The sequence below is a fragment of the Chelmon rostratus genome, chromosome 9, assembly GCF_017976325.1.
Source record: "Chelmon rostratus isolate fCheRos1 chromosome 9, fCheRos1.pri, whole genome shotgun sequence".
Classification (NCBI taxonomy): Eukaryota; Metazoa; Chordata; class Actinopteri; order Chaetodontiformes; family Chaetodontidae; genus Chelmon; species Chelmon rostratus.
Genome location: NC_055666.1, coordinates 20,613,049 through 20,639,263, shown reverse-complemented (window position 1 = coordinate 20,639,263; position 26,215 = coordinate 20,613,049). Strand labels below are relative to the sequence as shown.

The 26,215-nt window shown below is 41.3% G+C and overlaps 3 protein-coding genes across 5 annotated transcripts; 2 read left to right on the top strand and 1 right to left on the bottom strand.

Annotated features, from left to right (window-relative positions):
* On the bottom strand, positions 1-5,513 carry LOC121611494. The gene is made up of 2 exons (XM_041944074.1): positions 5,375-5,513; positions 1-5,021 (listed from the first exon to the last, which is right to left on the bottom strand). Exon 2 carries the CDS (start codon positions 4,856-4,858, stop codon positions 2,381-2,383), a length of 2,478 nt encoding a protein of 825 aa, XP_041800008.1. The 5' UTR covers positions 4,859-5,021; positions 5,375-5,513; the 3' UTR covers positions 1-2,380.
* A 453-nt stretch (positions 5,514-5,966) lies between these two features.
* Positions 5,967-14,924, top strand: gsr (glutathione reductase). 3 transcript variants are annotated; one of them, XM_041944178.1, is made up of 13 exons: positions 5,967-6,285; positions 6,730-6,901; positions 7,704-7,730; positions 7,852-7,940; positions 8,918-8,987; positions 9,116-9,263; positions 9,389-9,443; positions 9,524-9,623; positions 9,711-9,965; positions 11,069-11,180; positions 12,635-12,766; positions 12,928-13,061; positions 14,335-14,924. In XM_041944178.1, exons 1-13 carry the CDS (start codon positions 6,224-6,226, stop codon positions 14,482-14,484), a joined length of 1,506 nt encoding a protein of 501 aa, XP_041800112.1. In that variant the 5' UTR covers positions 5,967-6,223; the 3' UTR covers positions 14,485-14,924. The 3 variants fall into 3 exon arrangements, with proteins under 3 accessions (XP_041800112.1, XP_041800111.1, XP_041800113.1); XM_041944177.1 differs by lacking the exon at positions 5,967-6,285 and having other exon boundaries at positions 6,550-6,901; XM_041944179.1 differs by lacking the exon at positions 5,967-6,285 and having other exon boundaries at positions 6,768-6,893.
* A 1,068-nt stretch (positions 14,925-15,992) lies between these two features.
* On the top strand, positions 15,993-24,985 carry slc30a9 (solute carrier family 30 member 9). The gene is made up of 18 exons (XM_041944042.1): positions 15,993-16,087; positions 16,501-16,650; positions 16,796-16,993; positions 17,249-17,296; positions 17,475-17,574; positions 17,855-17,947; positions 18,087-18,169; positions 18,605-18,663; positions 19,087-19,154; positions 19,972-20,130; positions 20,650-20,785; positions 20,871-20,910; positions 21,008-21,079; positions 21,551-21,658; positions 21,921-22,086; positions 22,268-22,397; positions 23,158-23,271; positions 23,451-24,985. Exons 2-18 carry the CDS (start codon positions 16,542-16,544, stop codon positions 23,493-23,495), a joined length of 1,728 nt encoding a protein of 575 aa, XP_041799976.1. The 5' UTR covers positions 15,993-16,087; positions 16,501-16,541; the 3' UTR covers positions 23,496-24,985.
* Positions 24,986-26,215: the final 1,230 nt, after the last annotated feature.

Sequence of the window (26,215 nt, the reverse complement as noted above, 5' to 3'; positions counted from 1 at the left end):
CATTTACTTTGTTTTAATAGAAAAAAGTGGAGTTACACAATTATTATAAAAGCATGAAACACGGTAATGACCACTGAGTATGAAGAGAACCAAAAACTAGGAACTGTAACATGACGAATTCTCGCACAAACAAATGAATGAAAGGCAAAGCAAAACATTCAGATGGAACTGTCACACCCTTAAACACCTTTAAAGTAATTATATATAACAAAGACTGCACAGCAGCTCGAGACACTGCAGAGTGTGGAGGATGAAGCACAACATAACTGCTGTTGCAGAAGAGGCTAAGGAATGTTTACCATTCCCTACTGAGTATGAACACCAGTTATCACGTTTTGTATCTATAGGTATATACACAATAACACCTGTGGGTGACCAAAACCTATAAATGCCATTGTAGGTCTAGCACCTCATACATTATGATTACATTATAAACAAGAACACACAGGTGTTGCAATGCTGTCGTAAGAAAACAGCTCTGAAAAGTATTTGGAACAAGATTGCTTGTTTTGACATATTTTGAAAAATATACAAGTTTTAACAGGTTTTCAAGGGCTCCAGAATTACTACAGTCACTGAGTATGAACATGGCGGTAAGATAAAAATAATTAGAAAATATTAAAAATAATTTAAAGTATGTGGCTTTCTTTTACAGTAATGAACCATTTTTGACTGCTTTTATCCACTCCATTTTGCAGTTTAAGCTCCAGCTTCTTCTGCAAAGAGGCTATGTATTGAAGTTGTGACATCAAGGAAACAAAACCATAAAGCACAAGGAGTACAAAAATCCAAGATGATTTTTAGGCATTAACACTTATTTCCGAGACTGTAACCTAAAAAAGTTAATTTCACAAAATATCTGTGATTAATTAGACATTAAAAATGCTAAAATGATCCTCAAATCCAGGTTAAATACACCTTCCATATCAATCTGTACTGGGGGCTATTAGGAATACTCAAAATGTTAGCTTTAAGCCTTAACCTCGCTGAAACCAAAACTAACGGTGCATTCAGGCACTCCTCCTCAACTGGTAAAGTTGAAAAACATTCAAGTTAATCACCAAGAATGGCTGTCAAAGTGGTAAATACTGGTGGGAAGGTCAGGCACATTCCATACAATAATGCCCAAATTTACAGTTTATTTCACACAACACAGCACATGTAAGACATCTGGCAAACATAAGCTTCAAATTCTCTGCAACACCCTGTGATATGAAACATATCCACAGCAATACCAAGAACAAACAGTGGTGTGTATGCCTAGCTCGCATTATTTACACCTTTTTCGCTGGTCCAGTACAGTACATACGAATTAAAAGTGACCGATGACCATTTGATAAATATGACATGGTCATGCAATATTTCTCATATTTAAGAGTTTGCAAAGAGTACCTGAATGCACCACTTCATTACCGACTGACACACCAAGGACAAAAGTGCTGGACATATGACACTGGCTGCAATCTCTGGGAAAGCTGCCCTTCTCAGGCCTAATTTGGAGGAGCTTCTGAAATGGTGAAAGCTTTGCTGACCAATTAGGTTATCAGAGTTGAAATATTGACTTTTTGGATGTAGCTCCTGAACCGGAAGGCTGCATCTATACACGTAGCCACTGTCACAACAAAAGACGAAAGGGGGGATCCTGTTCTGTTACTCTCATTATTAACAACAGGAAACTGGGGAATCATCCTTGAATAAGACATTTTTCATTGTAGAATTTTTGTGCTACATATTGCGTGTGAAGTTTGACCCACACAAAATCATCTTACATGAACATCATCACAAACCAAATATTTTCATCACTACTTAGTGTCCTCCGCTGATTTCTCCATCAGTGAAACTGGGAGCTGTCCATGTTCTGCATCTTCATGGCATTGTTTATATTCTGAGTGGGTTAGCACACAAACACTTGATCATCCCAGGTGTACTGCCTCTAATTCAGGTTGTATCTTAGAGGGGCCAGACGAACAGTAAACCATTACTGATGCAAACAAAAAATAAATACAGTATGTTATCATTTTTAAGTAAACAGCATGCATTTATGCCTCAACTCTGACAGATCTACCGGTTTCTCAATTTCTGAAACAGTACTTTACATCTGTGTACACTGACTGCAATCTACTCCAGCAGATGGTCCATATTTCAGACTCAAAGCAGCCGAACTGCATTGCACTTGAATAGTCCATATCCCATGCCTATATAAACAACATTCATATAATAACAATGCTCAGTGATACCAAGATGTCCATTTTTTAATCATACGCTCCCATAAAGAAAATAACTGCCCCAATATTTTCTTTGTTTTAAGTCAACAGCTTGTAATACTAGTTATTTCCTCATAAATGTACACAGCTGTCCATTGATACATCATCTGATAAATTCATGGAAAGACTCCAACAGTGCACCCCATCACTTCATACTTCTGCCCCATGACTTTGCTCAGCCTCATTTTTAAGATTTGGCAATTTGGAACCACCTCAGGGGCTCCAGTGTCTGCTAAAGTGTCTGGTCTCGCTCCCTGTAAGGAGGCCCGGGGCTTTGGATGATTGAGCACCACCACAGGCTGGTTCGGGCCCGGTCGTTTCACCAGTTGGTCCACCTTCAACGGCATCGGGTAAATAACTGTGCAATCAGTCACACTGCTCATAGGTAACTGTGTCTTATATTTAGATATTCTAAGTTTCAGTCCCTTCTTGTTTTTTTTCCACACGCCTAGTTGTACCCTTTTCAGAGAGACCGTCAGGAACTTTGAGGAGATGTCATGTTCACTTTTTGCCATTTGCTGCAGTGGGTCTGCAGTCCCACATGCATCTACATCTGCGCCAATTTTAGAATCAGATTCCTTGTCTGTTGAAGATTTTAAATCAGGTGTGTGACTGCATTTGTTATTGTCTATTGGCTGGGGGCAATTTCTATCCTCCTTGACATCGGTATGGTTGAGTGTCAGTGCAGAAGAGTGCTGAATACCCTTATGGTGCTGCTCTACTTTTACAGACTCACTGGTCTGCTCTGTCAGCAAAAGGTCATGGGTGATGGGTTCATCTTTTGTGGCCACCTGAGCACAGAATTTTGATGTTGCCACCTCCTTCACCTGCTCAGTGCTGTTTATCTTGATGTGATCTGGAGTTGGACTACCAGAGCTGTGACTTTTATCCATCACTATCCCACGCAGAGCCATTACCAGTGGTTGAATGGAGCCTTGCACGTCCTCTGGTTGCTGACTTAATGAAAACACAGAGGAGATGACTGGAAAACCCTCAGGTTCTGGCACATCTCGCTCCATGGCTCTCTCACTGGCTTTGACTTCCTGGTCCCAAGCCGAGCTCTTTGTGCCATTAGAAAGCACTGCCGTTTTGAATGACGGGAGCTGATGCTGACTCCTGGCTACGGAAAAAGATGGCTTTGCGACATTATCCTTACAAACTGATATCGCTGGAGGTCTCACCTGGGCAGCTGCAGCTAAGGGAACACTCAAGGAAGGAGAAGCTGATTTCAGACTTTGCTGGTTGGAGCCTGATGCTTCTGTCTTTATTTCTGAAGCAGTGTTGTTCTTGAGGCGGTTCTGCCCAGGTTCCAGCTTCACAGCCAACGACACGTCTCGAGGAATGCTTTTTATGTCATTTGCCCTCCTGGGTGGGATACTCTTGGAATGCTCTGGAATTAAATTCTTCCTCTCATCCACTACTCTCTGAGAAACACATGTTCCCATGTTTTCTGGATGCAGGATGCTAGTCAATCTGTTGGCAACCCTACTGGAGGCAACAGTGGGCGGAGCAGCATTATGGTTCACAGGTTCTCTCGGTGTAACTTTGATTCCAATATTTCCTTCTCTTACAGGATTGAGGATAGTTTTGGGAACCTTGTTGGGCAGGACAGTGTGACATTCCAAGTTGATTATTTCTTGTGATGTTCTTTTCAATCCACTCTTCTCTTTGCTGATTTGATTAGGGAGGTTTTGGGAAATACTGACCGGGACAACGGCAGGATGCTCCACATTCACTGTCTTTGTTTCATACTGTTTCCTGTTAATTGTGCACATCCCTAAACTTGTGTTTGGATGATTTAATGTGGACGACAGTTGCTTTCCCAGTGTAGTGCTTTGAGAGACTGTGGTTCTTGTGTCTTTAATCACAGACTCGTTTTCTTGTTGAGAGACGAGCCTCAGCTTTAGCTCCTTTGTCCCATTGACAGTTTTCACCTCAACAAGTTCAACCAAGCAGCCAGCAGGGATTGTCACTTCCTCTGGAAGAGAGACCGTCAAAGCCCGGTTGTGCTGAATGAGTCCATTCAAAGGGGACAAAAGTTCTACATTACCATTGGTGGCATTTGATACATTTGTGTCCAGTGTTTTCTCCCTGTGGTCATCTTTACTCAGTCTGAATGCAGGTGCACTCGGGGTGGGTACTGTCACACGAACAACTGGTCGAAGTGATGATGGATCAGCAGTGGGCACACTTGGTAAGGCACTGGAGACAGGAACATGTGGAATTTTTGTCATGCCAGGTTTAGCAGGTCCATAACTCATGCCTTTACTATGTAAGCGCTCAATGTGCTTCACAAGGCACAGCCTCCTCATGTAGCCCTGTCCACAGTGAGGACATTTGAACGGATACTTTGCAGTGTGTTGCTTCAGGTGAGCATTTAACTCTGCCTCACTGAATGAGACATTGTTGCAATAAAAGCAGTAAAACCTTGTCCCCGTATGCTCAATCATATGCTTCTTGAACACTGCAGGATCTGGTGTAGCAAATCCACATTTCTCACAATACATCACGTTTGAAGTGCTTAACACGCGATCCAAAGCCGGATGTGCGGCGCTCACAGACGACGGCATGCTTTGATAGCTGACAGGCTTCATGTTGAGTGGTGAGGTCCACTGGTCATCTGGAGGCAGGTCCCAAATTCAGAGGCTGCAATTACACAGTGGAGTACACATCCATCGCCACCTGACGTCCAGGGTTCATTCCTCAAAGAAGAGAAGCCTGAAGCAACCATAAACTGACAACTGAGACGATCCCCCTCTGTGAAAACATGAGAAAAACATAACAGTTATGTCACTGGATGAACCTCACAGAGAACAGTGCTGACATTCAAACAGGGCCATAAAGCCCCTCCCCCCGCATACGGAGCCTAGCACTATTTTCCTCGCATGCAGCCGTTTGTTTTCCACCTGAGGAGTAGCAGGCATACCAAAAGACACAAAGATTACATCAACTGAATCTAGTCATCTCTATTTACATGTTCCCACTGTTGTCCTGTGGTGTCTTGAGCACAAGAAAAAGGCCCCATCTGACCACAACAAGAGGTTCGCAGAGACGACGACCCGTATTTCAAATGTTTATATTTACAAAAGAGTCAAATGACACGGACATACCTTAAAGGAGTGTTGTTTCGCAGCGTTTTGATCTGCTGTATGTTTTCAGTGAATAAATCCTTTCTGTGGACGCGATACTAACGCTAGTCAACAGGACCTACCGAGCCGCTATGCTTTAGCTTGCTGTTAGCCATCTCTCGCTAGCTACAACGATTCCGGAAAGGGGTTGCTCTTGCCTTCAAAATAAGAGTGTTGAATAAAAATAATAAAACTCGAATAACTTAGTTTTTCTCACATTTTCGAATATAACCATCTATATATTACCTTTAATTTTGCTTAGGTATTTTGTATGATGAAAACAACATTTCGGTGCATGTTTTCATGAGAGTAGCGTTTAATTTTGAAATACGTGACCAGAAGTTCAAGTCTGTATTTCTCTTTTTTGACGGCTTGCTGACTGGGTGTAGCGTTAGTGCTATTCTTGAAGAAATACCACGCAAACCTCCCGTATGTCTCGCGATTATTTACGATAGAATCTGAATCTGCTACAAAAAACACGTAAAGCTTTGATTGGCATCTACGTGATTCACGCCCTCAAACGTGACAACTTCCACCATCACAATATTAATTTTAGACTCGTCGGTGCAGCGTTATTATTAAATCGCCAGCGGCAACATGTTTATATGTTTTAGGGACGTACAAGAGATCGTTTAATCGCAGAGACGGTATAAATGGGCATGTATTAGCGTGGGTTCACCCAGTGACACAGGAAGTCGTCTAAAGCTTTTGTAGTTCATGTAATAATGAGGTCTAACCACAGGCCTGCACCCACTGAGAGTACCCAGAGAGAGATAAACAACGGCACGCTGTGGACGCGTCTGATTAAAATGCCCTAAAACGAATAAAAACATGTTATTTATAAGAATCTGCAGACTGCTTCCTACTGTGTCCGTGTCACTGCCATTTCCAAGGTGAGTAATGCGGTATCTTTATGACAAACACCTGGCTGGACTGAACTGGACTGTTCACAGTTTCAAACTGCTGTCATGATGCTTTCTTGATTGAATTTATATCAGTTTTCATCTCGAGGCCTCAGAGCTCAAATGCCTTAAATTCATCTCTATATTTAATCGACCTGATGCAGGATTCGCGCTGATTTCCACCTGTTGTTGTAACGGTCATGCTGTAACTCATGTGAGGATCACCATGACTATTGTGGAAACACTTTCTGGGATTTACACACCATTGTTGCAATTCATAATGACACAGCAGTGGCTTTCACTTGACCCTCCCATTCCCCGTTTGTCCGACACGCCTGCGAGCTTCCTGGTTATGGCGATATTAACCCAGCTAACGCGGACGCAAGCACCCCGTTGGTTTAACCACCGAAAGCGAATTTTCTCGTCTTTTCGCAGGCACGGAGTGATCCGCCGAAGCATGGCCTCAGACCCGACAGCCACCGAGACAACCCGGTTCGACTTTCTGGTGATCGGCGGCGGGTCTGGGGGTCTGGCCGGCGCTCGGAGGGCGTCGGAGCTCGGAGCGTCCACCGCCGTGATCGAGAGTCACAAGCTCGGAGGTACCTGCGTGAGTAAAAATCAGAAAAACACTGTTATCCCTCCCGAATACAGTCACAGCACTGACGCCCCTGCAGCTTTCACACGCATGTCGGTTGCCAGGCTCGCTGCGAAGTCTCCGGACTCCTTTTGTGGAAGTTTTTTTTTTTGTGTGTGTGTGCAGCAAACATTGTTGGAAGTTCAAAGCGTGCTGCAGCCAACATCTAATGAATGACACAGTCTTAACATTTCAGATAAAATAACGAGTGAAAACTATAACCCCGTCACCATTCCTCCATTAAATCAAACAGACATGTTGGAGGAAGTTGCACGGAAAAGGTTTTGAGAGGGATGGAAGGAATATGAGGAACATTAGATGCATAGTAATAATTTGTATTACTGCAAGGCTGTTGTGTTGGAAAGCACATTATTGTGTTAACTGCATGGACTGCATTTAAATTCAAACCAAACAAAAGGGAAGTTGATGAGACATTGCTGCAGAACTGTCCTAAACCAGTTAGACGTCTCTGATTGCAAAAAGGGCCTGACTGTTTGTCTGATGTTGTTTTGCAATTTTGCTCGTAAATGAGGAAATAAGCCCATGTAACATACATTAGAATGCATAAACCATATAGTGAGGGATAAAGCGACAGGTAAATTGACTAAACCCAGTTGATCCACCTCCTTATTTGCAGAATAGGTTATTACAATGTCCTGCAAACAGACTTCTGCAGCGTTAGTCTAAAATCTTGTGTTTTGAACATGACACGTGCTTGGACGCTATTTGCTCAAGCTTACGCTGAACTAATTTGCTCTGTGATGATGTTTTTCAGGTCAATGTCGGCTGTGTCCCTAAGAAGGTACTATTGTCTCTCCACTCTTGGTGTAATAGGCCACGTTTTAACTCAGAGAAATAATAATTTGTTAATGCACCTCAGAATTCACTATATGCAAATCCAGTGTCTTTACCTTTCCTCACAGGTTATGTGGAACGCTGCGGTTCATGCCGAGTATCTCCATGATCACAGTGACTACGGCTTTGACACTGGGAATGTTCATTTCAGCTGGGAGTAAGTTACAGTAACTGTTGGTGTCTTTTTTCACTTTCTGGGGCAACTACAATGAGCTTTTGAAACCTGCTGTGGTTGTTCCTGGAACAGACCCGTATCCATTTCATAGCACGGCTTCTCAGTCTGTTGTGTCTCTTGTTGCTTCACTTTCAGCACACTTCTCTCCCTCTGTGCACAGCATAGTTCAGTCAAGGTGATGGTTAAAGATAAGCCTCTGGAAGGAGTGGCAGCCTACAACATTAGTTCAGGGTTGAAAAACATTAACGTGCGACGGTGCTGGGGAGTCATTTTAGGTGTGCCTGTGTGGAGTAATATGAAAGTGTGTCAAGCTGGCCACATGGTTTCATAATGTATGTGCAACACCCCATTGAAAAAAGTATTTATTAAGATTTCTGTATATATAACTCTCCAGCAGCTATAGCAAATATTATCATATTGCTCGAAACAATAATAACATGTTGTGATACAATATTTTTGCATTAGTCGTGAAATACTGAATTGAAGAGTACAAAGAAGCAAGCCTGCAAATGGCAACAGAAGTATGGTATTATAACACAAGTGTTTTTGACAGTGCAGGGTGTTGTTTACAGCTGCAGGAAATGCTTTGACTGCAGACAGGCAGCAGATTCTGGTTCGGGATGCAGCAGTTTTCCATTTTTTTAAGGCTACAGTACGGGAGTATGGAGATACTGCTAGACTTAAACTTGTGATGTCAAACCTCACTACTGAATACATTATGTTATATAATAAATATATAGATTCCTTTTACTCAATAAATACAGTTATTCAGAATAGTTTAATGTCAGTGTTTGTATCTGCATGACCATAACATACCTACTGTACTTGATTCTCCACCGAAGTGTATGAGCTGCATTCGTCATTTGAACATAATTAAGTTGCAAACCCTCCTTGACTAAATGTGAGTTAAAAAAAAAAACCCAAACCTTCTTACCTTTGATCATATCTTGTGTTTGCAGAACTCTCAAGGCCAAAAGGGACGCTTACGTCAGCCACCTAAATCGCATCTATCGCAACAATCTTGACAAAGTAAGTTCATATTTATATTTAATGTCTGTAAGATCTTTTTGAGGAATCTTTAAAATAATTCTTTAGCTCTCTTTGCTTGTTTATATAACACTGTTGAAAGGTGATAAATGACATGTGCCTCATTTCAGGCTAAAATCCAAACTATTCAAGGTCATGCCAGGTTTACAAGTGACCCCGAACCGACTGTGGAGGTCAATGGAAGAAAGTATTCGGCGCCTCACATCCTCATCGCCACTGGAGGGCAGCCTTCTGTTTTGAGTGATGCTGAAGTTCCAGGTGAGTCATGCTATACTTTGACATGGTAATCATCTTTGAGATAAGCACTGTTGTGCATGAGCAGATTATTGACTTTTATAAAATTACTAAATTGTGCAAAATGTTACTTTTATTCATCATTTTAGGGGCAAGTCTGGGCATTACCAGTGATGGCTTTTTTGAACTTGAAACTCTGCCAAAGTAAGCATCTCATATAATCTCTGTCGTGTTTCTACCATGTTTGAAAGTGTCCATAATTACAAGTTTTGTTCTCCTGACAGGCGCAGTGTGATTGTGGGTGCAGGCTATATTGCAGTGGAGATGGCAGGCATCCTTTCCACCCTGGGATCCAAAACATCCCTCATAATTCGACAGACAGGAGTGAGAATCACAACATAGATACTAAATTCTGATTTTCAAAGGTGTGCAGCCACGTGTACTCCATGTGCTCTCATCTTCTTACTGTAGGTTTTGAGGAACTTTGACAGCTTCATAAGCGCAAATTGCACCAAAGAACTGCAAAACTCTGGTGTAGATCTGTGGAAGAACTCTCAGGTGAAGTCTGTGCGTAAAACGGACAGAGGACTCGAGGTGACGCTCGTCACCAAAGACCCGGAGAAGAAGAACGACGAGGAGAAGATCAGAACCATCCAGGAAGTGGACTGCCTTCTGTGGGCCATCGGCAGGCAGCCTAACACCTCCGGACTCAACATCGGCGAGATGGTAACAGTACCACTCTCTCACCACTGTCTGTCCACAAAGGGAATGAATTAGTGTTCAGCTGTGTGCAGTATCCCTGTGTCACCCTTGTCCCTGCTGCTTAATTGTCCTCGTAGATTACAGCAGCACTATAGATAAGTTAGTTAACCTTTGTTTCTGAAGACAACACAAATCATTCAAATCAAATGTAGTTTTGTGAAACAGATTAATCCAGTAAGACACTGTTGGATGACAGTTTCCATTTAACACCTTAATGCAAAATGAGCCCAAAATAAACCAATGAGGTCATCTGAGGTTGCTGATTAGGGATAATCTGGGAACGAGAGCAGCCGACTGTCACATAACAGTCTTTGTCATGTTGTGTGTTCCAGGTGAAGTGCTGGCACAGGTGAAACGCTCGTTAGCTCAGGGTCATCAAGTGAATTAATAACAGATTACAGGGTCAGTTAATCCTGGGTTAAGTCAAAGTGCTCTTCTACTTAAGGTACTTTGATTTATATTAGGGGAGTGGGCTACCAGATTGTCCAAATTTAACATGTACTTTATTATTCCCACATAATCTGTCTTCTTTTTTTATTGTCTAACCTGTAATATGAGACAGATATCAAAGCAGCAATTCAACACTCGATGAACAGCTATCTTGTATTAAGAAAGCATCACACTGCAGGAAGTATGAAGAAAAAGTGATGTGATCCGTCACTTTTCGTGTTCTTCATGCCTGGTTTGAGGGTGTTGGAGACTGGTCTTTGCTCAAACATGACCATGTTAAACATTATGCCACTTTGGCTGAACTCACTCTGTGTATTCTGGTTTACATTTAAAGCTCCGAGCCTCCGCACTGGCATGAGTCACTGTTGTTTCTTGCGGTCGAAAGAAACAAAACTTTTCTTCCCGGTTGCTCGCTCCTTATTTGAAGTCCCTGCTACAGCTGCACACTGTGAGCAGCTCAGCAGCTTGTGATTGGTGAACATTTATAGTCTTTATGCTTTATCAAACCTTATCAAAGAAATGCTTCTAAGGAAACAGCAGAAACACCCCAGTGCTAAAATGTAATGTTTTGGCTAATTGATAACAACTATATTTAACAGTTTCCTCTCTGTTTGCAGACTGTGGATACAGACGAAAGAGGCCATATCATCGTGGATGAGTTTCAGAACACCAGCCGAGCAGGGATCTACGCTGTAGGGGACGTTTGTGGCAAAGCTCTTCTCACACCTGGTATGAAGCTGCACTAAAAACTCAAATCATTTGATGGATGTTGCTTAAAAACCATATGGTTACGTTTACATTCAACCTTGGCACAGTATGGGTGTTTGCAGTCTGATTAAGTGCTTCAGTTGTATTTTCTATTCACGTTTAATCTGCTGCTTGTGGGGTTTTTTTGCCAAAAGCGTATTTTTATATTAGTAGGGTGAAAGGGGGTTAACGGGTGCATTCACAAGAGACAGTTCTAGAGGTCCTCAGTTGAACTTTGTTTGAACAGGTGAGGACTCTTTATTTATTATTATGTTCATTATTACTTTATTAAGTAAAGGTTTTGAGTGAGAACATAAAGATGTCATATTCACGGAAACATGTTTTTGTTTTACTGTTGCGTACAGTCTCAAGTGTTCAACACGGTGATATTTTAATAAGTAAACTGCCAATATAACACATCTTGACAAGTCTCCAGGACTCGGGCCAATTACATTAACTACTTTGGAGTAGCCCTGGGTGTAAATCTTGTAATTAGGCAATATGGACCCATTAATGTCCACAGTGGAATTTTATAACTTCCTTTATAGCTCTTAAAGTATAACCCCAGTTCCAAAAACATTGGGATGCTGTCAAAAACATAAATAAACCAGGAAGTGATAATTTGCTGTTCCTTTTTGACATCTACTCAACTGAAAACAGTACAAAGACCATATATTTAGTGTTTGATGCAGCAACATGTTTCAGAAAAGTTTGGACAGGAGCAACAAAAGACTGGGAAAGGTGTGGAACGCTCCAAAAACACCTGTTTGGATCATTCCACAGGTAAACAGGTTGATTGGTAACAGATGATAGTATCATGATTGGGTATGAAAGGAGCATCCTGGAAAGACTCAGTCGATCACAAGCGAGGATGGAGCGAGGTTCAACACTTTGTCAACACATGATTGTATAAAGGAAGTTACTGCATGGACTCACTTCAGAGAACTGTTGTGGGTAAACACAGTTTGTTTACAAATGATTGCACTTTGTTTTTGTTTACATTTTACACAGCATCCAACTTTCAGCGTTGTACAAACTGAGCTCGGCACAAACATACTGAAATTTTGTGTCGTCGCGAGAGATCAGAGGAACCTCGATTTCCACTTTCGTGCAAATAAGAACAGTGCAATAATATAATATAATATAGCTATGGCAAATAAAAAGAAAAAATAAAATGGGATAAAAATGTGTCACTTTGCTGCTCAGTTCTTTGGTGCAGCCAAAGTAGTGACAACCATCTGTTATATATAATCTTGGTTCCAGTTCACAACAACCAGACAAGATATTTGCTGTTTCACAATCATGTTGTTCTTTATAGTTTTTACCTCCCTCAGACTTTTCAGCGTTTCATCATTTGTCGGCACCTGCTATGTTTTCTAAGGTCATTGACTGTTACTCAGAGCTGCACTCTGATGTTATGTTGCATGTTGGGGCAGTTGCCATCGCTGCAGGCAGGAAGCTGGCACACAGACTGTTTGAGGGCAAGAAGGACTCCAAGTTGGACTACTCCGCTATCCCCACAGTGGTGTTCAGCCACCCACCCATCGGAACGGTGGGCCTCACAGAAGGTGAGAGGCAGTTTCATAATCAAAGTTCGACTGTTGAAACTGTTAAACTTCATCCTGTAACTTCCTCTGGATGAAAGTGTCAGCTCATGTAAATACTGTATTTATCCCAGTTTTACTCAGTACAACTATTCAGTTGCGTAATCTTTTCGTGTGGGTCACAGAGGAGGCCGTTAAATCGAGAGGAAAGGAGAACGTGAAGATCTACAAGACGTCTTTCACTCCGATGTATCACGCCATCACGAGCAGGAAGAGTCAGTGCATCATGAAGCTGGTGTGTGTGGGCAAGGAGGAGAAGGTAGGAGTCGTCTGTTCACCGGATTACAGCTACAGCTGGTGTAAAATATTATCAAAACTTTATAGATCACAAATTACTGTCTTAAAAATGTATATGCAAGTCAATAAAAGTATTGTTACAGTAATAATGATTAATTAAACGTGACATTAACTGTAAGTATCCTGGAAAAGACCTGCTGAAAAATGTAAAAGTAGTATTTAAATATATCATTAAAGGATGAATCATCTCTAAACAATATTAAATAGACGAACACCTTCATTTATAGGTAGGGTGTGGTTAAAAACTCCAGTTCCGGGCCGTGCCGGTAGCTCAACAGGTAGAGCGTGTACCGTGGATCAAGGCTGAGCCTGTACTGCAGCAGCCCTGATTCCAGGCGCTCAAGTGGATGCCGAAAATAAAAATCCTTTCATAAATACGGGCTAATGCATGATGAAAATACACCCACTCATATCAGCACACTTGCTCTCATCAGTGACACGATGAACCCAAGATAATTAGTGTAATTTCACACACCTGTGTTAAAATGAACCCAGTGCCTGCAAGCACACATTACACTCTTTAAACCTGTCACACTCTGTTGAAAATAATTAACTGCACAAATAAAAATGTTAGTAAGTTTCATTTTGGGGCTCATTTTTTGTTGTTCGGTACACTTCGTCTTTCTCTCGGCAGCAAGGCGTGGACAAGATGACGTTTGGCATAAGATATCACCAATAAATGTCCGTTTCCCAGTACTGTAATCAGCAGTCACACAAAGAAATCCATCTATCATGGTCAACACACAGAGAGAAGCTTGATAAAGCAGTTTACTCACATTCAGCGTGGGGTGTGTCTCTTGTCTTTTCTTTTACACAATTCTTTTCACCACCTGCACACGTTGTATAAACCACAGCTGACGTCAACATGTTCCCACCCCATCTCTGCAGGTTGCAAAGTCATCCTGGGAAATGTAGGAAGCAGTTTTACCCAGGACTGCATCTTTTTTGGATTACTATCTTACATATTGCAAAAAAATCACGACATGGCTTGATGTGAACTTAACTGTTTACCATTACGCACCAAACACCAAGGCAAATTCATCATATGTGGAAAACCTACTTTTCAATAAACCTAGTCTGATTCTGGAGTAGATGAGACGGGTTTAAGAAGCATGTTAGCACCAAAAATATACTTTGCAAAACACAATTCCAATATATAACCTTGATGTGTTTTAATCTTGTAAATACTAAGAGCTGCAGTGACTTTCAAAGAGTGAATTGTCTCTCTTCCCCAGGTGGTGGGCCTGCACATGCAGGGCCTGGGCTGTGATGAGATGCTGCAGGGCTTCGCTGTGGCCATCAAAATGGGTGCTACCAAAGCAGACTTTGACAAGACTGTCGCCATTCACCCCACCTCATCTGAGGAGTTCGTCACAATGCGTTAATGCAGCTAGTCACTCCTCTGTACCACTCTCACATCATCTTGACAGCCTGCTTTCCAAAACTACATGCTTCCATTTTCTCTCATTTAAGTGACCTTATTCGTGCGCAGTGTTTTCATTTTTTTCTAATTTTCACCTAAATGGACCAAGACCGAGTTATGGCCTTCTTAAACTGTACTGTGGGTCTTGATTATTGATTGAATATTCCGGATTCCATTTTAATGATTGTGAAATGGAAGTGATGGACCTGCGGGTGTTGTCAAGTGATTGCATGGGAAGTCAAAACACCTCTCTCCTAGTGTATGTGTTTGATTTGTCAGTCATTTGTCAGATTAATATTACAAACACTGCTGCTCTTTAAGGTACCTATTTACTACCAATGCAAGGTCATAACATTACTGTACTGTTCTAAAGATTCAATAAACCTGCAGCTTTTTTCTTAAGTACTGTGATTCCTTTCTCTTCATTCTGTGACTGGAACATTCCTCCAAACTGGTGCCCTTCCCTGTCTTTGTTTATAACTGACAAGGGTTGGGCAACAAATGATGTACTTGTCATAACTGCACAGAGGGAGCTGTATTTCTGCCTATACCTACAGTAAGTAGGTCTGTCAAGTCAAAATGTTTGCGAACAATGCTGCATTTCAGGCAACTCTACTGTCCAGATGCACTGGTGTGGTCCATAGTGAACAAAATTTAAAAAGACTTTTAAAATACTACTGGTGATGAGTAGCTACATACATTTACTACTGTGCTTATGTACAATTTAAGGTACTGTCCATTTTCTGACACACTGCTTCTACCCCAATATAGTTTGGTTGGTAATATTGTAGCTTTTACTCAACCACATGTATCTGAAAGCCACATTTACTCTATTCACTTTCACTTAATACTCTATTGACAGTTCATGCTTTTAGATACAAAGCATATGAACTGTTTATCAAATATGAAGCATTATTATAGATTAAACTTTCCAAAAAGATGTAGGGGAATACAAATTGTCTCAGTTTTAACCATTTACACAACAATAAAATCTTGTGTATGCGTTAATAAATCAATAATAATGCATTTATAAAATATATATACATTATATAAATACCCTGACAAGGACCGCTTTGCAGCAAAATTTGTATTTTTTCATTTAATACTTAATGTGCTGACAGTACCTATATACTTACTACAGTCAAATGTATAATGTAAGACTCATGTAATAGATTATTATTTTATGGTATTACCAGTTTTACCTGAAAACGATCTTCCACTGGTAGATTTTTTATTAGATTATACATTCTCTTGCTTGTGTCCCTATAATAACCTTTCTCTTTAACTATACATGATATAGTTTGATGCAAACAGTGGCATGAAGAAAACTCGAAACATATGACCTTGTTTGCACAGCGGCTTAATGAATATCGCGATACAAGTTGATATACATTGGAATTGACAACGCTCTCACGAGAAGACCATCAACGTCACGTCTGTGTCACAGGTCACGTGTGTGTGTGTTTGTAGCATTAACCGTACGCCCACAGTGGCGTTACCATCAGTTTGGCCATAGATTCTCAAAATGGAAACAGATTATGCAGAACAAACATCGCCGTAAAAAGGTATTGGCTTTCTGAATAACATTTTCTGTGCTCATATGTCACTTGCAGTTATTTTTGAGTAAATTAAAATGCTATACAGCACTTGTTACTTACGGCGGATAACGATGTTAGCTTACTGCTAGCTAGCTAGCTAGCTAGGTTAGCCAAGTTTATGACTCCATAGCCGCACACTGTAGCAGCGTTTGAGCGTTAGCCGGCCGGCAAAGGCATTAGTTGACTAGCCAAGTGATTATCAATGACAGCCATTTCAGTTAGACACAAATGTCACCTGTGTTCAGTTTGTTAATTGCCATCATAACGTTCCTGTTGGATGTAACCGTCTTGAGAGACTGTGTCCTGGCGTTAATCGGTACTTGGTTATATTGACAAACGGACAACATAAGAGTGACCGAGCTTTTTGTGGCTACGCACAGCAAGTTCCTGCACTCCGGTCCTGAGCCCCTCTATAGCGAGGATGTTCAACAGCCTGGCCCACAGACCATGGCATGTCTTCTGCAGGGTCTCCTTGCAGCACAGGGCGCCTCTGTCACAGCGGTCCCCGAGGTTCCCCCAACTATGCCACGGTGAGGAGTCTAGTGTTATTAAGCGTTAGCTACGGCTGCTGTGCTTTATGGTTCTTACTACTCTGCCATCTATTGAATTGTAGTGTTGGTTTGCTGTGCAGAACAACAGAAGAAGTAAGCTAGTGTCACACATTCTGTTGCGCAGGTTGGCAGAGTGGAGGCATGCATAGCTTGTGGTTCAGCCTTCCAGACTGCCGTGTTGCTTCTCCAGGCCTGGGCAATGTGCAGTACTACTCTACCTCTGGCAACAGTAAAGATGGTCCTCCAACATCAGCAGCAGGTGATGCTCCATCAGCAGAAAAGGTTTTGTCTGCTGCTGCGAAAGCCACCCCAGCTTCACCAGGTGACAAAATTGTGTTTGATGTCTGTGTGTTCTTGGCACTATGTTTGGCACTGTGTTTTCTGTATTATTGTTGACTAATTTTACCCTGCTAAAACAGCTGTCTTACTATGTACCCTGTCAACAAAAGCACTGGGAAGTAGTGGAGGACTATTTCCTCAACATCTCAACTTACCAGCACTGCTGGGAATTCAGTCTCTGAGAAGAATTTCACTTTGGTTTACATCTCTGATTAAATTTAAATATTATCTCTCTTAGGGTCAACACCTTTGGGGCTGACCAAAGCTGAGACAATTCAAGTAAAAGGTAATGAACAACATCTGTGCATGCTTCCCATGAAACAGACTTTAGATAAGACTCTTCATTTACCTAATATTTTAGTACCTTCAGAATGTGGGTGGGATTTGGTGGCTTGCAAAAGAATGGGAAGAATGAACACAGATCAAAACCTTGTATAATAATTTCCCACTGTTGTAATGTGTAGTTCGAGCAGTCCTGAAGAAAAGGGAATATGGACCCAAGTACACTCAGAACAATTTTATCACTGCAGTCAGAGCCATGAATGAGTTCTGCCTCAAACCAAGGTAACTTCTGTTCCGGGAAATCACTTTGTTATGTTTATTCAATATATACAGCAACATTAAACCACATGTCATCACTGAAAACCTAAACTAATGATATTGAATGTTTATTCAACTGTTCAGTGTAACCATGTCCAGTACTAGCTGAGATGCTGGCGGACCACAACACACATTTCTTTGAGTTAATATGTAAACATGCTGTTGTAATTAGCTGATTATAAAACAGCCTAAGATCGTGTGACACAGACGTTCCTAAATCTTTTTCTCATTTATGCACTCACAGCGATCTGGAACAGCTTCGAAAGATCAGAAGACGCAGCCCCCATGATGACACAGAGGCTTTCACAGTCTTTTTGCGGTCAGATGTTGAAGCCAAGTTAGTCCTTTTGTTTTACACCTCAAGAGATGCACATCATGTTATGTTCCTCGACAAATTACTGCTCAAACCACCAATTTTCATTGATTGATGTTCTCCAACTTTTGTTGATCAGTTTATTCTTCCCTGTGACTATTAGAGCAATAGACGTATGGGGAAGCCATGAAGCTCTTGCCCGAGAGAGAAATCTTAGGAAAGAGGTGGAAAGAGAGTACCAAGAGAGTAAGTAAATATTTTTCCTTGTCTGAATGTACTGCGCGTCTTTGTGAACATGTAATAATACTTAAGATTTTGTCTTAAGATGAAAGTTCAACATTTTGGGGGAAAATTATTTTTTCAGTTTCTGGCAAAGTGTTTGCTGAGAAGGTCTAAGAAGGTATAAGATAGGAAGCTACAGTGGGCAGCTGGTTAGCTTAGCTTTTTTACACTTTGGTTTTTCTACGAATTTAACAAACAAGGTCTAACTTGTTGATTGCCGGTATGCAGATTCCCTTACCTTCAAACAGAAGCAGGCCAGCTGTTTCCCCATTTCTGTTCTTTATGCTAAGATATGCTAACTGGATGATAGCTGTAGCTTTATATAGCCGTTATTCAATTTTTGGTCTGTGAACTGTTGACTCATTGTTTTATTTTTATCTCTTGTTTTCTCTCCTTCAGATATTTTTCGGAATCAGCAATTGTTGAAGGAATACAAAGACTTTTGGGGAAACACTAAGGTGAGTTTGTTTGAGTGAGTTGTTTAACAATATAATCAATTTTCCAAATCATGTTTCCTCTGTGAGAGAGGAAGTAATGTGGACATGCCTGTCACCCTGTCCAAACTGCCCTAATAACACCCAGTGGTGTACTTGTGTGACCTTTGTCTCTGTTACTGAGGTCACTGCTTCTATATGACAATGTCATTATTTGTTGTCATTCATGCAACACCCCCTCTGTACTGTAGGGTGTGAATGTTATTTCAATGACTGTACTGTTATTCACATCTCTGGTATGTCATGGTATATTCTATATACTGCTGGATTGTATAACTTAACTGTATCAGTTTAACACAATTTTTAAATGCTGACTTGAGCACATTGCAGACTACATATTCCAAATACTATGCGCCTTTGAAATTTCTCTTTCTTTGGTTCACAAAGCCTCGATCAGGCAAGAGGACAACATTTCTACAAGGGCCTGGGAAAGTGGTCATGGTTGCTGTTTGCATGTAAGTTTTCACAACCCTCACCAGTCTTCTTTCTGAATTCTGTGAAGTCTTTCTGCACTCGGTGATTTCCCTGAGCTGTTGCACACACAGTGGGAGATATTGGATTAGAGAGGAAACAACAAGTCTTTTCAGCAGCTCAGCTCAGCAGGGTTATTTGATACAGTATGTCAGATAAGTTTCAGAGTGTAACATTTGGGGAAACCGAACTAAACTGGATGCTGCACAACATAAAAACAGATACGGACTACATGTGGACAGCAGAACTACTGTCACTTGAGATATTTTGTTCTGAAGAAATAACCTGCGCTGTAGTGTTTTGACACTCCCAAGTAATGATCCAAAAGACGTGAAGATTTGTATTGGAAACAGCATGGGACCATGGCTCACATGAGGTCCTTTTGCCTATTGGATTAGGATGATTGTGTTAGAGGACATGTGCAGTCACATGAACAGCTAAACGTTTCCCTCACTGCATATGCACATGCACAAGACTCACAGGACTCAATTAGAACTCAATCCAAGCTGTGATTCATGAGCATCATAACAGAAAAGCTGAAACACTATACAAACAGAAAATAGTTGAGTAATGGAACATGGGAGTTGTCCTATGATGTAATTCAGTTTAACTTTAGCCTGCAGCCATATTTGTTTGTCTACATTTAACGTTCACGTTGTCATTGAGCTATGTTTTAATCTCCAGTATAAGCTAGTTTTTAAATCTGTAGACCTCCTGAGTCAGAGCGCCTCTTAACCATTAAATTACAGTATGTTTCATTGCCCTACAAGTTCTTCATGTACTTGTTTTCTCTGTCCTCAGCAATGGGCTGAATTTCTTCTTCAAGCTCCTGGCTTGGGTCTACACTGGATCAGCTAGCATGTTCTCCGAGGCCATCCACTCTCTGGCCGACACCTGCAACCAGCTTCTGCTCGCCGTGGGGATCAGCCAGTCTGTCCGCAACCCTGATGCTGGCCACCCGTAAGCAGCCGTACTGTTTACTATGCTGTTAAAGAAAGAAGATGATGAGAGGAATGTGAGCAGTCCCCAAAGAAAAATAGGTCATTGTAACACTAAAGAGGAGGATTTTCATCTTGCAGAGCAGCACATTTAGTTCATGTACTGAAAATCATGTACAGCCCTGATTGCAAAAAACTTCCCAACTTTTTTGGAATTGGGCTTGTCATTAAATAACAAATCCTCCTTTTAGCGACCATATCTTAGAATTCTTAAATTATCAGTTACAGTGACATTGATAATAAAATCAGTAAAAATACATAAACCACATACAATGTATTGCTTCCACAATGTCTATTAACAGACATCTATAGGTACAGATTTAGAAATTTGAAGAAGTAACCGTTCATCTTTTGTAATCATCATTCACCAGAGGTTAGATGTGTGTATCCTTTACAAAATAATAATGCCCTAAATGTTGTTGTAGTGTCAGAACCAGTCCTATTTTTGTCAGCTATGATCAAAACCCTGTCTCTTTTTCAGGTATGGCTTCTCCAACATGCGCTACATTGCCTCCCTCATCAGTGGAGTGGGCATTTTTATGATGGGAGCAGGTCTCTCCTGGTACCATGGCATCATGGGATTGCTACACCCAGAACCCATTGAATCGTTGTTATGGGTGAGTGTCAATGTTGACTTTTGTCTGTAATACAAAGTACATAAAGGATAGTAGGGATCCAATGTGTCACGTCTCTGTGTTGCAGGCTTACTGTATTTTGGCGGGCTCTCTGGTGTCTGAAGGAGGTAAGTTATAAACTGAAGTTGTAGATCTTTGCTGATATTTCGACATAAACTGTGCATTTTTTTCCTGAAACATGTCTTTCTATGTTTCTTTTCTCAGCCACGTTACTAGTAGCCATCAATGAGATAAAGAAGAGCGCCCGCCAGAATGGACTTTCTTTTTATGAATATGGTCTGTACAACTGAAAACTTTATTTGATGTAAATTCTTTGTGAACAGGAGTGCCCTGGACACCGTTTACACTTGGAATTACCGTGAATCTGTAGGGATGAGATTGCAGTTTATTGCCCGTATTGACATAAAACTGCATGTGAAATTTAATTCTGAATGAATTGAATGTGCTGAAATCATCTATGACTGTGTTTTGTGACACAGAATGACCAAGTGTAAATCTAAATGTTTCTTCAAGCCACATAAACTGTGAAATGAAACCAGGTGCATTTTCACAGTGTCGTTCAGGTCAAGTTGATTTGCATATTGTGGAGAAAAGTAGGAAATCAGGCAGCCAGCAGGGAGCCAAAGACACATCTCTGACAGCAAATATAAATGTAGTGTGGCTAAATCCCAAACTGGTGTGAATTCGATAATGTGGACTTGAAAATTCAGGTATTAAACAAGGCCTTATGTTGTTTTGTGTGTTCAGTAATGCAGAGTCGAGACCCCAGCACTAACGTAGTGCTGCTGGAGGATGCTGCTGCTGTATTAGGAGTCATCCTGGCTTCTGGCTGCATGGGGCTCACCTCACTCACAGGTAAACAAAGACACATGGAGACGTTGTTCGCACGCTCCCATACATCACCAGCAGGGAAAACAGTTTCCATCTGTTCTGTTGTCCCAAGTCATGCAATTAATGAGTAATGATTTATTACTCATTTATTGCTATGCTTAATTACTCTCAGGACAATCTTTCTCTTGTTCTTGTACTTTGGTCTTTAATTTCATTGTTTACAATGACCCAGTTTTCTAAAGTTTTTCTTTCAATTTCTTGTCTCTTTTCACCTGTCCTTTCCCAGGTAGCCCGTACTATGACAGTTTAGGTTCTCTTGGTGTGGGCACTTTGCTGGGCACTGTCTCAGCCTTCCTCATCTACACTAACACAGAGGCCCTGCTGGGACGCTCCATACAGGCCGAACGTGTACAGAAGCTTACGGAGTTCCTGGAGAACGACCCTGCTGTAAGGTCAGCAAACGAGCAGAGACACGCACCTCCCCGCCTGTAAAACATGAACTGGGTCTTCTAACACATTCTTAAGACAGTTTTCACATTACATTACAATTGTGTGTTGTGTGTAGTATCCAGTAACAGTGTGTTCCTGCCTAACCTGAAGTCTTCCTGATATGTTTCATGTTATTATGAGCAGGGCCATCCACGATGTGAAGGCCACGGATATGGGACTGAGTAAAGTACGCTTCAAGGCTGAAGTTGACTTTGATGGCCGAGTGGTGACACGGTCTTATCTGGAAAAACAAGACATTGACCAAATCCTCAACGTAAGTTAATTTGTACTTTAAATTTTCACCATTCTCTGCTTTTTATTGCTGTGATGAACGGTAGGTAATACACATTTCTTCTATGAGCAGTTGAACTCATTTAAGAATCTTTCTTACTGTGTTTGTTGTTAACAAATCATCGCCAAGGACAGATACATGGAACAAATCACAGAACCATTAAAACAGATGGTTGTCATGAAAGGGCATTTTTATTTTTCGTGTTGATGCCATCGTCAAAGTTATGAGGTGTAAAAGAACAAAATGTTGTCATTTTCCTGATTATAAATTTTTATGTACCTCTTGATTGGTAGAAGCACTTTTTAACATAATAGCCCTCTGCACACAGCAGGTAACTGGTTATTGGGGCATTTAAGGTATGAAAAAGTCACCTCAGTGATGCTCAGGCATTTCTCAGTTTCCTTTGCTAGTTGGCATTGGAAGACGCATTGGTATTTTACTTATTCAAGCAGCCACATTATAGTACAGTATAATCATTATTAAAAATTAATAATAAAATACCATTCAGATTTAAAACATCGGGGCAGTCTCCTCATTATCTCGTTGTGTGCAGAGGTTTAAATTTTAATCTGTTCTTGTTTTAATCTGAACAAAGAAAAAGTGATTTTTCTTGCAAGAGGAATCTGGATTTCTGTTGTTTGTGCTTGATAAACAACAGAAATATGCTGCTTTTGCTGTATCCAGCATGCTTCACCTGCTTGTGTACTAACATAGTTAAGTGCATGCTTGTTTCTCTCTGCAGGACATTCAGCAGGTGAAGACCCCCGAGGAGCTGGAGAACTTCATGCTGAAACACGGGGAGAACATCATTGACACCCTGGGAGCTGAGGTGGACCGCTTGGAGAAAGAACTCAAGGTACTAAAACATTAAACTTGTCCAAATCGTTGTCTGGCTAATGCTACAGTAAACCTACAGACTCCCTTCTTTACCATTTCAGGGCTAATTTCCTAAGTTTATTTATCAGTATTGATCTGTATAGCAAAGGCAGTTTTGCAGGACAGATTTGAATGTAACCCTCTTTTGTTCCTCTGTAGCAACGTAACCCAGAGGTTCGTCATGTTGACTTGGAGATACTATAATACCTGACGGGTCTCTGCTGAGGGAACATCCGTCTCTAACAAGAAGAACCTGCAAGAGGAAAACGTGAAAGGGCCAAGCCTGCCTCCACAATCTGCCTCTCATCCTGACCACTGCAACACAAACCTCCGTCTCTGCACAAGTCAACAAGTCTTACTGTAGAATAGTCCACAACCTTTGGGCAGTGATCATGCTTTCTTTGTGTTGCTTGAGCTTCAGTTAGCCATGCTGAGAATTCAGCCTGCCAGAGATCCACTTTCACATTCGAGTGTGTGTGTTTCTGGTGAAAGACGAAAGTCGTTAGTCGCCTTGAATTTTAAGAGAAATTTGAATCTCTGCTGCAGGTCACACACACACACACACACACACAGCTATGACAGTTTAGTCTTATGGTTGTCGGCTTGAAGTCACATTCCTCCTTGAATGTGTTTTCATTGGTTTGAAATCATGACTGCTTCAAAAACAAAATCACGGACAGGACCAGTATCATTTACTAGACTTGTACCTCAATGTTATGCTTGAACCACGTTGATAGTGTTTCCTTCATTAGTACAAAGATAACCCCAGAGCTACATATTCAAACAAGACTTATTTAATTGCTAGACAATGTTAGATTTTTTTTTTTCTTTTAATGCAAAAGCTGAGAAACTGAAGGTGGCACGACACTGCTGCAGGTTGTCTATTGAAGACAGAATTTATGATTAATAGATTTTATTGCTATAACAGGTAAATATGCAGATTAAAAGTGTTACTCAGACTTTTGATTTGATTTGTATGATAGAGTTGAGGAGTGAATTGATGTTAAATATAGTAGCACTTAATGAGCGGCTGGAACTAGTGGCTAATCTTTACAAGACCAGAAATTACATAACCGGCAGTGGCATCTCTCTTTCACTTCATTTCTCTCTTTGAACTTTGATGCTCTCCACATTTGACGTTCAGTAACTTTGTCTAATGAGTTTGGCAGCTGATCAGCAGATGACTGACTGTTCCAAAGATGAAGTGCAGGAGGGATGCCAGTGTCATTGCTCCTGTTCCACCCAGTGTAAATGCGTGGTCTAAGAAGACAAAATGCACCAAACGAATGGACCAGCCTCGAATCAGCCAGGTTCCATCAAGTGTTGAGCTCCGCAGACAGTCATTGTGAAAATGTCATTGTTTAAATCAGTCACCTGTACAGTATGTGTACCGAATGATCTGCTCAGTAATCTCCTACTCAGTGTTTCTGCTGAATAATCTCTAAAAAAACATGCAGTGACTGTTCACTCAGCATTTACCGTCACAGCTGCAGCATAGGACACACCTGCCTGCTTAACATCTTGTTCTGCTTGAGGAGGTGGGCCGGAGTCATTTCATCTTTGTGTAGGGTGGATGGTTATATATTTTTGAAGGTGTTAATAGTGTAATATTTTCCCTTTGGTTATAAACTATGTTGGCACTGCTGAAGGAGTTGGAATAAATTTGAAATAATTTATTAAATTATTTTGCTTTCCTTTTTTGTCATGTGGTTGGATTTCTTTGTCTTTTTTTTTCTTTTTTCTTTTTTTGCAGTGTACAGTATGTGATTCACATGGAGGATATTACTCCCTGGCCTCAGCTTCTCAAGATGTGGAGGGTCTTGTAGGAGCTCCGAGCGTCCTGCCTGGGTAGTAACCCCAATGAGTGACCCTTGTAGGTTTTGGGAAAAGCACCACTGGATGCATCTGGAACAGTAAAGTGCATTTCCGAGCCGTTGTGTTTGGATTGGAGACCCGTTTCCTGTTTAAAGCGTAGATGGTTGACTGGAATGTAAACCCAAGTCCATTAGATGGTGCAGTTGTAGGGATGAGAGAGAGGGGGGAGCACTAGCCTGTACGCTGACGTCAATAAAAACAGTCATTTCGAACCAGTCTGCGCATTGACCGACCATTCAAAACATTACGCACAGCGTCGCGGCTGGACCACGCTAGACTACTCGACTGAAATAATGTTTCGCCGAGCCCGGAGAGCGGAGACAATGCGGACAAACTCCATTGCAGGTTTTTGACCATTCAATGTTGTCTTAACATGTTGGGTGTTGCGCGCATAAGTGTCATGTCTCGTCATATCATTCCCAAGTCAGTTGTGCCCGTGCCACTGCCCATCGTGTTTCCTTTCATGTCTCCCCTCCTCAGAGGAGGAAAGGGTCGCTTGTGCGCGTTGATTAAGCGAATAAGCAGCAGATCCTCGGGCTGATTTGGCTCATTATTGGAAAGGAAACGTGCGTCGAGACGCGCCTTTCACCAAACACATCATTCCTCAGCCTTCTGCACATCCCATCGTTACTATCATTAACTGCTTTATTCTGCAAGCGGCTTTCAAAAATCGGTATGTTTTTGTACCAATTTTCGATGCATCCTCTTTTTTTATCTCCAACATTTTCGTCTCCAGCAGCCCACAGATGGGGGCGCAGTAAACCTGCACAGTTGGGGTCTCAGATTTTCATGCAACCTCCCCTTCATCACCACAAGCCTGCGGTTACAAAATCCCAAACCCCATTACTCTTCGGTGCGGAATTGAATTAAAGAAACGAGATTTTGTGCAGCCTGCAATCACCTCCCATTGTCCATGCAGAAAACGCAACCTCGTTAACCCTCTGTTTGCGTTACGCACCGTTAGTGTTCCCTGATTTTTTCTTTTTTCTTTCTTTCTTTTTTTTTTTTTTTTTGTTCTTTCTAAATAATCGATTTGGTTGCTGTTTCAA

What these genes read in the sequence shown, in the direction of transcription:
- LOC121611494 (XM_041944074.1), bottom strand. Translation starts at nt 4,858, where the DNA reads ATGAAGCCTGTCAGCTATCAAAGCATGCCGTCGTCTGTGAGCGCCGCA.
- gsr (XM_041944177.1), top strand. Translation starts at nt 6,575, where the DNA reads ATGACACAGCAGTGGCTTTCACTTGACCCTCCCATTCCCCGTTTGTCC. An exon ending in ATCGCAACAATCTTGACAAA is followed by an intron (nt 8,988 to 9,115) that starts GTAAGTTCATAT and finishes GCCTCATTTCAG; the next exon opens with GCTAAAATCCAAACTATTCA. An exon ending in GACTCAACATCGGCGAGATG is followed by an intron (nt 9,966 to 11,068) that starts GTAACAGTACCA and finishes CTCTGTTTGCAG; the next exon opens with ACTGTGGATACAGACGAAAG.
- slc30a9 (XM_041944042.1), top strand. Translation starts at nt 16,542, where the DNA reads ATGTTCAACAGCCTGGCCCACAGACCATGGCATGTCTTCTGCAGGGTC. An exon ending in CGGTCAGATGTTGAAGCCAA is followed by an intron (nt 17,948 to 18,086) that starts GTTAGTCCTTTT and finishes TGTGACTATTAG; the next exon opens with AGCAATAGACGTATGGGGAA. An exon ending in GGGGCTCACCTCACTCACAG is followed by an intron (nt 21,659 to 21,920) that starts GTAAACAAAGAC and finishes GTCCTTTCCCAG; the next exon opens with GTAGCCCGTACTATGACAGT.